The sequence below is a fragment of the Pundamilia nyererei genome, unplaced genomic scaffold (assembly GCF_000239375.1).
Source record: "Pundamilia nyererei isolate P.nyererei 1_Seehausen unplaced genomic scaffold, PunNye1.0 scaffold00117, whole genome shotgun sequence".
Classification (NCBI taxonomy): domain Eukaryota; kingdom Metazoa; phylum Chordata; class Actinopteri; order Cichliformes; family Cichlidae; genus Pundamilia; species Pundamilia nyererei.
Window position 1 is genome coordinate 2,116,852 of NW_005187518.1, and position 12,111 is coordinate 2,128,962.

The following is a 12,111-nucleotide window of genomic DNA, read 5'->3' on the forward strand; positions in this document are numbered from 1 at the left end:
TGGTCCTGCATGCTCCGACATGTAGCATTTGGCATCACCTTTGTCCTCTGTATCTCTTGTGTTTTGGGAAAAACAATACTTGTTTTAATGGCCTTCAGAGCTACACGTCCAGATAGCAATATGAAATTGTTTGGACACACACAACAAAGGCTGTGTGTTTTGGGATTCACTCTTATACAAGTTGTCATTTGTATCATTTGGTTAACAAGTTCTCCTCCATTTCCATTTAAGAATTTTAAGGAATTCAAAGATAAAATCATCTTAGAGTGTGCTCTGGGATCAGCTGTAGGGTACTGGGCTGTGCTTGGATATATAGGAATCTTGGCCATTTTATGTTTCATTTTTGCTTTTCTGGCTCGGAAACTACCCGATAATTTCAACGAAGCCAAGTTTATTACTTTCAGCATGCTGATATTCTGTGCAGTATGGATTACATTTATCCCAGCATATGTCAGCTCCCCTGGGAAGTTTAGTGTTGCTGTAGAAATATTTGCTATACTTGCTTCCAGTTTTGGACTGCTATTTTGCATTTTCATTCCAAAATGTTATATAATTTTACTGAAACCAGAGAAGAATACCAAGAAGAACATGATGGGAAAGAAGGCACCCCATTAATTTGAAATTTGTTGTGTTTTGTTTTGGTAATACTATATAAACAGCACAGTTGCGCTACAGTTGCCTTGGGGGATATTGCAAAATAATGAGTCATATGATAATTTTTCTGGCCGTTGATATTTACATGTGCATAAGTCATAATGGCAATGTGTACTGATTTCAGCAAACTGGGAAATAATTATTGGGCTTGATTGCTCAGTATGTATCATCAAAGGCCTGCCTAAACCAGTTACTTGAGTATGAACACACAGCACATAAGAAGAGAGCCTATAGGAAACAGCTGATATTCATGGTCAGATGCAGACAGAGTGGGATTAAACCCAAAAGCCTACAAATGAAATCATCTGCTAGGGCCACCAAGCAAGAAAAATCCCACAAAACAATGGCACACTCCAGTGTTTAGTTCCTAAAGTCCAAACTAAGCAATTTTGTGTGAGAGGATGGGTGTGAATTAGACATTAAAGCTAAACAAATAACACAAAACAGAAGAGGTTCTTCATCAAGCCAGGACTGTGCAGTCTACTTTAGCCTGTGTGCCAGTAGTCACTCTTTTAATGATGAAGATGTGTATATCCTAGAGATGAATTTGAGTGAGGAGTTAAGGAGTTAATTTATGTAAAACGGAAATATCCATCTCTGAACCAAGGAGAAGGCCTAATATTAAATCTTTCACTGTTTTACAATGCTGTGATTGCAGCCATTCCCAACCCTATGGTAGCTATGAATAAGGGACATTACTTATCACCAATCATGAAACTGATCATGTGGATCATTGTTATGCGATGGTGTTAATTGTCATGTAAATGTACTGTTCATAAAGTTGGGGAACTAGCAAGCAATGGGGACTGGGGGAGTCAGGATGAGAGTCAGGATGAGTGTTGAAATGTTTCTCCCAATTATAACATTGCGTAAAGATGAACAGAATCACCTTTCTGGGATTTTTCATAAAAATTATCCCAACTCAGGACCTTCAAAGACTCTTGAGGCAAATTTGTGATTTGTTGAGTGGCTTAAAAAAAATATGACCGCATCTTGATTTTTGTTTTTTTACATATTCTTCACACCTCTGGGTTTAAAAATATATATAAAATGTAAACAATGATTTCATTTATTATGGTAAAAAAGATACCCAAACCTACGTGACCTTACATGAAAAACTAATCCCCCCTCCAAAAACACTTTATCTCATGTAAATGTTGTAATTAAAGTCATGATTTGGGGCTTGTGTGAGTTGCAATAAATATCAGATTTCAAAATGAGCCAGAAGTTCAAAATTTTAGAACGAATGCTTTAGATTTTTTTTTGAAAATTGACTGTATGACTATGGTGAAATTTTACTGACTCTAATCTTAATTTCCATTATGGTTAAGTAAATTTAACAGTTAACGTTTTAATATTTGATTTAAAATATATTTTCTGATATTAATTGTATGTCTATAATCTAAAAAATCTATGTAAAAAATAAAATTTCACTGTTCAATTTCTGATTGTTGTCAATTATAAACTAACCTTGTATATAATAGTGAATATACTAAAATTTCCCCAGGAGTTGGTGAAATAAAAAAATAAAAATAAAAAGGAAGGACAAAGCAAAGCAGATTAGATAAGAAAAACATACTATTTTTTTCATTTGGGTATGTCTCTCTTCTTCCTCCACCTATAGGTTGACAGAAATGAGTCATCACTACTCCATTATTTCTCATGTTACTCCAAAAATGCATAAATACCAGTTTAAGATTCAAATGTATCTAAAGGCACATGTGATGCAATCCAGTGTTTTATTTCTCACTGACAGCATGACATCAACGCATAGCTGGCCACAGCAGGGTTGGGCAATTTTACAAGTGTTATTGGTGGTGTCTTTCTCTCAGGCTGATGAACAAGTATGCAGGCAAATGGGGGAGCCTGAAAACCCCCAACTATCTCAGGATGGTAATATTATATTAGGGGGGATCTTCTCATTTCACAGCAGTTGGAAAGACAGAATGGACACCTACTTGCATAAACCACTGCCACTGCAATGTACCAGGTATGTGAAATACTGAGTATTGAGATAATACATACTTGCTTTTGTAATACCACTGTTTCTGGTTTAAAGATAATTTGGTTTTAATTCCATATCTCAAATTGAATCAAGTTTGAGTTTCAGAGGCTTCCAGTTTGCTCAGGCTATGCTTTTTGCCATTGAAGAGATTAATAATAGTACAGACCTACTGCCAGGAGTCTCTCTAGGCTACAAAATCTATGATGCTTGTGGCTCCATGGCAAGAAGTGTAAAAGTTGCACTGACGCTGACTAATGGTAATGAAATTGTTGCTGGGCAATCTGAAAGACCATGTACCAGACCTTCACAAGTGCAGGCCATAATTGGAGAGACATCTTCCTCCCCTTGCATGGCAATAGCTACTGTCCTTGGGCCATTTTATATATCAATGGTAGGTAGAATAGCTAATAAAAATATTTGCAATTATGCACATTCAACTGTCAATGTTTGACTTTTTTTTCTACTTAATTTCTTCACCGTTTGTGGCAAAAAATGCAAGTGTAAATGTTATATTTTGGACTTTTTCTCTATTAGATCAGCCACTTTGCCACATGTGCTTGTCTCAGTGACAAAACCAAGTACCCATCCTTCCTCAGAACAATACCCAGTGACTACTACCAGAGCAGAGCCCTGGCCCATTTGGTCAAGCATTTTGGATGGACTTGGGTTGGAGCTATTCGAACCAATGATGATTATGGAAATAATGGCATGGCCACATTCACAGAAACTGCACAGCAGCTGGGCATCTGTCTGGAGTATTCTGTATCTTTTTTCAGGACAGATCCAGCAGACAAAATACAAAAGATAATTGACATTATAAAGGCTTCAACCTCCAAGGTGATTGTTGCCTTTCTGTCACACATGGATATGGATGTGCTAATGTATGGGATGTCCCAGCACAATTTGACTGAATACCAGTGGGTAGGTAGTGAGGGATGGATAGTTGATTCTGAAATAGCAGCACTGGATATACATCACATACTGAATGGTGCCATAGGCCTTTCCATTCCAAAAGCACATGTCAGTGGCTTGAGAGAGTTCATGCTTAATCTGAAGCCACTCAATTCATCTAATAATGAATTGTTTATTGAGTTCTGGGAGGCATTATTTAACTGTAGGTTTAGGCAGTCAATATCATCATCAGACATTCAGAGAGAGTGTACTGGACATGAAGATGTGACTGGAGTTCAAAACAGCTACACTGACATGTCTCTCATGCCTATCTTTAACAATGTCTACAAAGGAGTGTATGCAGTGGCACATGCACTTCACAACATCCTCAGCTGTAATAAAACATGTAACAAAACTGTGCCGCTAGAACCATTCACGGTGAGCTTTTTAATAATTTCAATTATAAGTTATCACATTACACAATAACAATCACTGATAAAAAAAATGTTTTCACAGTTTGAAAAAATAATTAATTATCCATGTCCTATAGCCAGTTAGTTTGCAAAGTTTTTCTCAGGTAATTAAATAAATTAATGTTGTTTTATAGATTTTACAGCACATAAAAAACATTTACTTCAAAACAAAGGAAGGAGAGGAGGTTTACTTTAATGAGAATGGAGACCCAGCCGCAAAATATGAAATTATAAACTGGCAGCCAAGAGAAAATGGTATTGTGGAGTTTGTCACAGTTGGTCTTTATGATATATCATTAGCTGCAGAAAAACAGCTATATCTGCAAAACAAGTCTTTAATTTGGGCAAGAAACTCAAAGCAGGTAAGGTATCAGTCTAATTAATTACAATAATTACAAATTCAATTTTAACAAAATAGTTTGGCACAGGAGATATAAACATCTATTGGCTCTAGTATTAAATACATTTTATTAACATGGCTGTAAGGGCAATATTATACATGTTTTTCTCATAATGCCTTTGTTCGTGCAGGTTCCTGTGTCAGTTTGTAGTGAGAAATGTCCTCCAGGAACACGCAAGGTTCTCCAGAAAGGAAGGCCTGTTTGCTGCTATGACTGTATAAGATGTGCAGAAGGAGATATCAGCAACATTACAGGTTATGTTACAAGTGTTATATTCAGTGTACACTTTTGTATTTCTTTTGCTCACTGTGCCTCAAAACAAAGATTTTATCATTGCTTGGTTATGTTAAGTTCTTGCTTTACTGTTTGGGTTTTACTTTCAGGACTATCTGTCATGTAAGACTGGAACTGTTTTGAATTTATTTAATAATTAAGCAAAGTTATTGTATGGTGCCTATGTCTAGAGAAGTAGAGGTGTACACTGGAGAGATGAGGAATGAAAGCCAGTGGAAGCGAGTAAATGAAAGAGGGATGGGTGTAAAAATGAAAATTCAAGGAGTAGAGATAGTGAAGGCAGATGAATTGAAATACCTGGGATCAACTTTCCAAAGCAAAAGACAGTGCAGAAGAGAGGTGAAGAAGAGTGAAGAGCCTGTATGCAGTGGTTGGAGATGAGTGTCGGGGTGATTTGTAATATGTTGATATTTTTTTGGCAGATTCTGTCACCTGTGTGAGATGTCTCCCTGAATATTGGTCAAATGAGAGAAGAGATGCGTGTATAAAGAAGGAAGCAGTGTTTCTATCATATGAAGAAATTATGGGAGCACTGCTCACTGCAGCATCTGTATTTGGAACATGCACAACTGCTGGTGTGGTGTTAATTTTCTTCAAACACAGAAAAACTCCTATTGTGAGAGCAAACAACTCTGAATTGAGCTTCTTGCTGCTCTTCTCCTTAACTCTGTGCTTCCTGTGTTCTCTGACCTTCATCGGTCAGCCCTCTGAATGGTCCTGCATGCTACGGCACACAGCGTTTGGCATCACCTTTGTCCTCTGTATCTCTTGTGTTTTGGGAAAAACAATAGTGGTTTTAATGGCCTTCAGAGCTAAACTTCCTGGTAGTAATATGATGAAATGGTTTGGGCAGACACAACAAAGGCTCTGTGTTCTGGTATTCACTCTTGTACAAGTTATCATATGCATTGTCTGGTTAACAATTTGTCCCCCATTTCCATTTAAGAATTTTAAAGAATTTAAGGACAAAATTATTTTAGAATGTGCTCTAGGCTCAGCTGTAGGGTATTGGGCTGTTCTTGGCTACATTGGACTTTTGTCTGTCTTATGTTTCATTTTTGCTTTTCTGGCTCGGAAACTACCCGATAATTTCAATGAAGCCAAGTTCATTACTTTCAGCATGCTGATTTTCTGTGCAGTATGGATTACATTTATCCCGGCATATGTCAGCTCTCCAGGAAAGTTCAGTGTTGCTGTAGAAGTATTTGCTATACTTGCTTCCAGTTTTGGACTACTGATTTGCATTTTCATGCCCAAATGTTATATCATCTTACTGAAACCAGAAAAGAATACTAAGAAGAACATGATGGGGAAGAAGGCAACCCATTTATTTTGAAAAATGAAAACAATGTTTTCTTTGTATTTGTAACATTTATACATAATTGTTAACCAAACTGAATAGATGGTTCTCTGAAGTTACTGAAATACCTGTCCAGTCATAGCATGAATGCAGTATATCTTTGAAAACAACTGTGATTAGATCATATAAATATATTAGCCTTATATTGTATGCCATATGAATTATACAATATACTATAATGCTAATAAAACTGTGATCAAAACATCTTTTGCCTAAGGTGTGCATATGTCTCTAGAGGCTACATTGAGCCATGACAACTTAAAAAGTGTATAAAGCTCCAGTATGAACTGTAAAACTGATTGGGGTAATGTTCAGGCAACAGCAGAGATATGGTATTATTGAGACTGCTACTCTTCATTCTATTACTGGAGAAAGGAAATTCTGCATGTCAGCTGCAAGGCTTGGCACAACCACCTGAACTAACCCAGGATGGGGATCTTATTATTGGAGGCATTTTTTCATTTCGCACAGGCCAGGATTCTGTAACTAACACATTCCAGACAATGCCAGAATTTCGAAAATGCAAAAAGTATGTATTATTTATCCTATATCCTACTTTATACGAGAAATGTGTTAAATTTACATTTCATTTGAAACAGTTTATGCTTGTGTGTATTTTGTTCTGCATTGGAACCTTTAACATAAAGTTTTTGTTACTTTTATTAATAATTACAGCTTTAATTTTAGAGAATTTAAATTTGCTCAAACAATGATCTTTGCCATAAATGAAATCAACAAAAATCCCCACATGCTGTCTAATATTAAACTTGGCTATAAGATTTATGATAACTGTGGAACCATGGACATACTGAGAGCAGCACTGACACTGCTGAGTGGGTTAAATAGACAACTCCGTGAGGACACCTGCACTGAGACGGTGCAAGCAATCTTGGGACATTCTGGATCAAGCCCAACTATTGCATTTGCACAGGTTGTTGGAAGGTTTCAGATACCTGTGGTAAGTCAAAGAAAACAAGTCATTGAAGTATAATTTCGCTTTTCATATTGCACTTTTGCACCTCTACAGTTCTCTTGCAAAATTGGAAGAGTAGAATTATAGCTACAGGTAATGCATAAGCCTAAAATGGCAATATTTAATGTTTGCTCTGCCAATGCTATTCAGATATTTGTATATTTCAATGCAGATCAGCCATTTTGCCACCTGTGCCTGTCTGAGCAACAGGAAAGAGTACCCTACCTTTTTCAGAACTATCCCCAGTGACTACTACCAGAGCAGAGCTCTTGCCAAGCTTGTCAAGCACTTTGGATGGTCCTGGGTTGGGGCGTTAGCTGTGGATAATGAATATGGCTTCAATGGCATAGCAGCATTTATCCAAGCTGCAAAAGAATATGGAGTGTGTATTGAGTATTCTGAAGCATTTTCATCATCAGATCCACCAAAAAGACTACAGAGAATAATAGAAATCATTAAGCAGTCCACTTCCAAAGTTATTATGGCTTTTATGTCTCACAGAGAAATTAAATTGCTGGCTACTGAGCTGTACACGCATAGCATTACAGGACTCCAGTGGATTGGCAGTGATGCATGGATCACAGATCACTCTCTGACTGACAGTGAGGGACACAAAATCCTGGTGGGCTCATTAGGCTTCACCAGCCCTAAAGCTAAGATCTCAGGGCTAGAGGAGTATCTAAAGCAGCTCTACCCCTCACAGTTCCCCGATAGTCAGTTTGTTAGGGAATTCTGGGAAGAAGTGTTTAACTGCTCTCTCAATAGAACTGTAAACACTCAAAAACAGCCATGTAGTGGCCATGAGAGCTTGCAAAACATTGAATCACAGTTCACTGATGTGTCTGAGCTCAGATTTACTGATAATGTCTACAAGTCAGTTTACGCAGTGGCTCATGCTCTCGACATGCTGATCAAATGTGATAATGATCAACTGTCCTTTTCTAATGGGAGCTGCATTGACCCCAAACACATTAAACCATGGCAAGTGAGTGACTGTCAGTTCATTCTGACAATATGATAAGAGTTGAAATGCTTAATTTAATTTCTATGGAATTTCATTTTTAGGTCTTACAGTATCTTAACACTGTAAATTTTACAACAAAAGAAGGGGAAAGGGTGTATTTTAACAAAAATGGTGACACCCCAGCAAGATATGAACTTGTTAATTTACAGTTTACAATTCGAGGAACAATGGAGGGAAGAACCATTGGCATTTTTGATGCGTCTCTTCCAGAGAGAAATCAATTTGTCATGAACAACATCCCAGTTGTCTGGGGCAATGGGTTGACTGAGGTAACATAGAAACTGAAGTTTGAAATCTTCATATAAATATTAACTTTTATGTTTTTTAAATTCTTATTTAACTATAGAGATAGTACAAAATGAATATGATTGTTTTTATGCCTGTAGGAGGTGCCTGTGTCAGTGTGCAGTGAGATGTGTCTCCCTGGAACACATAAGGTCCTTCAGAAAGGAAAGCCAGTCTGCTGTTATGACTGCATACCCTGCCCAGAAGGAGAGATCAGTAATGTGACAGGTGAATAAATAGCAAAAGAAACAAAGAAAATTAAGCAGCTGGATACTGTATTGGTAAGACTACACACCTTTGGAGTGGGAATTGCAAGTTCAATTCCCACCCACTATCCAGTAAGGGTCCTGGCTAGACCATCCATGCTGGAACGGCGCGGATATGTCTGTAGTCTGACCGTAGCTCGGACACAAGCATTTCACTACATGTTGTACTCTGTATGATTGTGTATGTGACAAATAAAAGTTGTTTGTTTGATAATTCCCTACTTTATTTTTAATTTTGCAGATTCAATACACTGTGCGAAATGCCCACCAGAGTACTGGTCAAACAAACAACGAGACGCCTGCATCCCCAAAGAAGTAGAATTCCTGGCATATGATGAAATTCTAGGGTTGGTGTTAGTGTTATTTTCATTGCTGGGAGTTTTTCTAACTATGGTTACGACATTAGTCTTCTACTGTCACAGAGAAACCCCAGTAGTAAGGGCAAACAACTCTGAGCTGAGCTTCTTGCTGCTCTTCTCCTTAACTCTGTGTTTCCTGTGCTCTCTGACCTTCATCGGACGGCCAACCAAATTGTCCTGCATGCTGCGACACACGGCATTTGGCATCACCTTTGTCCTCTGCATCTCTTGTGTTCTTGGTAAAACAATAGTAGTTTTAATGGCCTTCAGAGCTACACTTCCAGGGACAAATGTGATGAAATGGTTTGGCCCTCTACAGCAGAGACTCACTGTTCTGGTCTTTACTTCTATACAGGTTTTGATATGCATACTTTGGTTAACAATAAACCCACCTTTTCCTTTTAGGAATTTACTACTGTATAAGGACAGAATCATTTTAGAGTGTGATACAGGCACAGCTGTAGGGTTCTGCGCTGTTCTAGGATATATAGGATTTCTGGCTATATCATGTTTTGCAATTGCATTTTTGGCTCGAAAGCTGCCTGATAATTTTAATGAAGCAAAATTTATAACCTTTAGCATGCTGATATTCTGTGCAGTTTGGATCACATTTATCCCCGCCTATATCAGCTCACCGGGAAAGTTTATTGTGGCTGTAGAAATATTTGCTATTTTGGCTTCCAGCTTTGGACTACTTTTCTGCATTTTTATACCAAAATGTTATATAATCCTGTTTAGGCCAGAACAAAATACTAAGAAACACATAATGGGAAAGACATCAAATTATGATATACAATATTAAGAGTTTAAATTCCAGGGCTGGGTTGACACTACATAATCTTCCTATAATGATTGTTAATGTGAATAAATGGCATATGTTGTGACCAGTCTGACAAGTGAAAGACAGTAGAGTTACATTTGTGATGATTAGTCCAACCATGATGTTGCGAAATACACATTTTGTATTAAACTTACACTTAATTCTATTTGTTTGTTTTTAATTTATTTCGATCATCTAAACAATGTACAAAGTTCATTTAGCAAAGTAAAGAAGAGAAAAAAATGCTATACAAAATAAAGGTAATAGATTTCAATATTGCTTCACTGTTCTGATTCAGTTACATATCAAAAAGGAGCGAGAAAAAGTGCAAACTTATTTAATCCCACCTCCACATTTTATGTGACATAACAAAATATATTGAATAAAGTACCCCTAATTCCATCAAATATAAATCATGTGCTTCACCTTCACACAACATTGAGTGGTGTACCTCTATCTGAACTTTTGCTGGCATCTGCCTTCTCTTTCCCCATTCCTTGTTTAGGCCCATGTTATACTGCTCATTTAGATTGAACTGTACCTAATTTAAACATTAAGTTTTTTGATGGGCTGGATATCGATTGTTATATGCCTTACTTCACAAATATGTGCATTCATTCATACTTGTTAAACCTTGAAAATAATTTAACTTAAAAATCTAACATAATGCTAATCTAATACTCTGTCTACTAGTAAAACTGATAATGGCTACCCATACTTAGTTCATAAAAAATGTTAATAGGAATTGTTTAAGATTTATGTTGCTATCAACTTTCGAGAACGTTTTTATTAGGAATTGTTTTCGTTAATGGGGTTCAGTAATGACCAAACCTCTATGCTGAAGTTCAAATGAACAATGATGCAATACAAAATAAAAGATTGCACATACAAAAAAAACCCAAAAAAAACAAGGAAAACTGAGGAAGGCAAATAAGTGCACATCTGTTTCAGGCATGACTTTATTACCCAATAGATTTATTCCAATGGGACAGCTGCACCAGAGTCCAATAAAGGAGCCGCATGGGATTAAAAACAGAAACAGATTGCTTCATCCTTTAACACAACAACAAGAGCAACAGGTGGCATATTCCATCAAGCAGAAAATAATAAGGTCTAATTTAGTTAACATCTGTGTCACAACATGTAACTGTTACATGTTTATTAAATTAAGTCTTTGTTTTGATCTCTTGCTCTCTTGCCTCCTTTCTTTCCTCTGTTTGTTTATTTAAGGTATTATCTCAGTGCTACTGAACTGTGCTGTTCCTTGATCCATAAGTAATTTAATTAAATTTTATTTCAAACTCTTTTTCAAGTTTGAAAGTTTTTATTGCATTGTACAATATTAACATAGGTATAATGAAAAAGCTTTTGATTAATAAGAGAGTTCTGTCTTTGTGCTGGGAATAAGTTTGTGTCTTTAAGAGCTTAAATCAAAAGATTTTATAATATTATACCATACATTTTGAATTCACTGACAAATGTACTATAGTCAGTTTGTAGTACAGTACACACACACATACATACAATAGTAACAGTTGAATTTGACATCTTGCAGTGCCTTTACACCAAAAGAATACAAACTAAACAATCTATTTACTAAAAGAGTAAAATAAATGACAGCTTATGCTAATTCCAAAGTTACGAAACGTTATCCAACTGGTAAATATAATAATTGCTGCAAAATATGGGGCAGTGGAATTGTATTTGGCAATTTTCATGGGTATTTTTTTAAGGATAATCTAATACCAACAGGGCCTGTGTGAACAGAGGTTTCTTAGTTACTAAGTTAAAATAAATAAATAAAAATAACTTTTAAACTACAATGATAACCTGTTGCAATCCCATTCAATCAAATTATAAAAATACAAAAGTATTTTCTTGAGTTTCTTGAGTTGATTACATGGGATTGCACAGTAACAAATTTCAGTCCCTCTAAATTCTTTTACCACTTTTCGGTCACAACCCTAGAATGGGCAGTAGTTTCTATATTCCTTTGAAACAAACTCAGTCCCATGATAATTTTACCAAAGGGCCCTCGGAATCTCTTTATTTCTTTATATTTTTGCAGACATTTTTGATCTCCAAAGATGGAGATTTAGTTGCAAGGCATGAACACATACATTTAACTCACATACGTTCAAGGATTGTGCAGATCATGCATTTTTAAGCAGCAGGTGTCTCTTTAAATTAAAATGTCACTTTAAATTTTGGGGTCTTCAGTACGGTGTACATTTTAGGACATCGTCAGGTCTCAAGAAAAAAGTTGTCAGGTATCAGACAAAAAATTGTCAGGTCTCAGTTCTCAA

At 36.4% G+C, this 12,111-nt stretch overlaps 3 protein-coding genes across 3 annotated transcripts in view; all 3 read left to right on the forward strand.

Annotated features, from left to right (window-relative positions):
* LOC102205559 (extracellular calcium-sensing receptor-like) overlaps positions 1–615 on the forward strand; it is a 3,898-nt gene extending 3,283 nt beyond the window's left edge. Inside the window, exon 5 of the mRNA XM_005742206.2 lies at positions 7–615. Within this exon, the coding sequence (XP_005742263.2) occupies positions 7–615 (609 nt within the window). The remainder of the gene's footprint in view (positions 1–6) is intronic.
* A 1,838-nt stretch (positions 616–2,453) lies between these two features.
* Positions 2,454–6,054, forward strand: LOC102205836 (extracellular calcium-sensing receptor-like). The gene is made up of 6 exons (XM_005742207.1): positions 2,454–2,644; positions 2,753–3,050; positions 3,194–3,988; positions 4,158–4,385; positions 4,555–4,678; positions 5,141–6,054. The coding sequence occupies exons 1-6, from the start codon at positions 2,511–2,513 to the stop codon at positions 6,052–6,054; spliced, it is 2,493 nt and encodes an 830-aa protein (XP_005742264.1). The 5' UTR covers positions 2,454–2,510.
* A 733-nt stretch (positions 6,055–6,787) lies between these two features.
* LOC102206116 (extracellular calcium-sensing receptor) lies at positions 6,788–10,065 on the forward strand (the record flags this gene model as incomplete). The annotated part of the gene is made up of 6 exons (XM_013913147.1): positions 6,788–7,036; positions 7,224–8,036; positions 8,117–8,344; positions 8,465–8,588; positions 8,868–9,081; positions 10,032–10,065. Coding segments are annotated over exons 1-6 (1,662 nt in total), but the record flags the coding sequence as incomplete, so codon positions are not given.
* Between the last annotated feature and the right edge of the window lie 2,046 nt (positions 10,066–12,111).

Bases quoted from the DNA above. Each gene is read 5' to 3' on its own strand.
- LOC102205836 (XM_005742207.1), top strand. From the start codon at position 2,511: ATGGGGGAGCCTGAAAACCCCCAACTATCTCAGGATGGTAATATTATA. The intron at 2,645-2,752 runs GTATGTGAAATA...AATTGAATCAAG, and splicing joins CTGCCACTGCAATGTACCAG to TTTGAGTTTCAGAGGCTTCC. The intron at 3,051-3,193 runs GTAGGTAGAATA...TTTCTCTATTAG, and splicing joins GGCCATTTTATATATCAATG to ATCAGCCACTTTGCCACATG.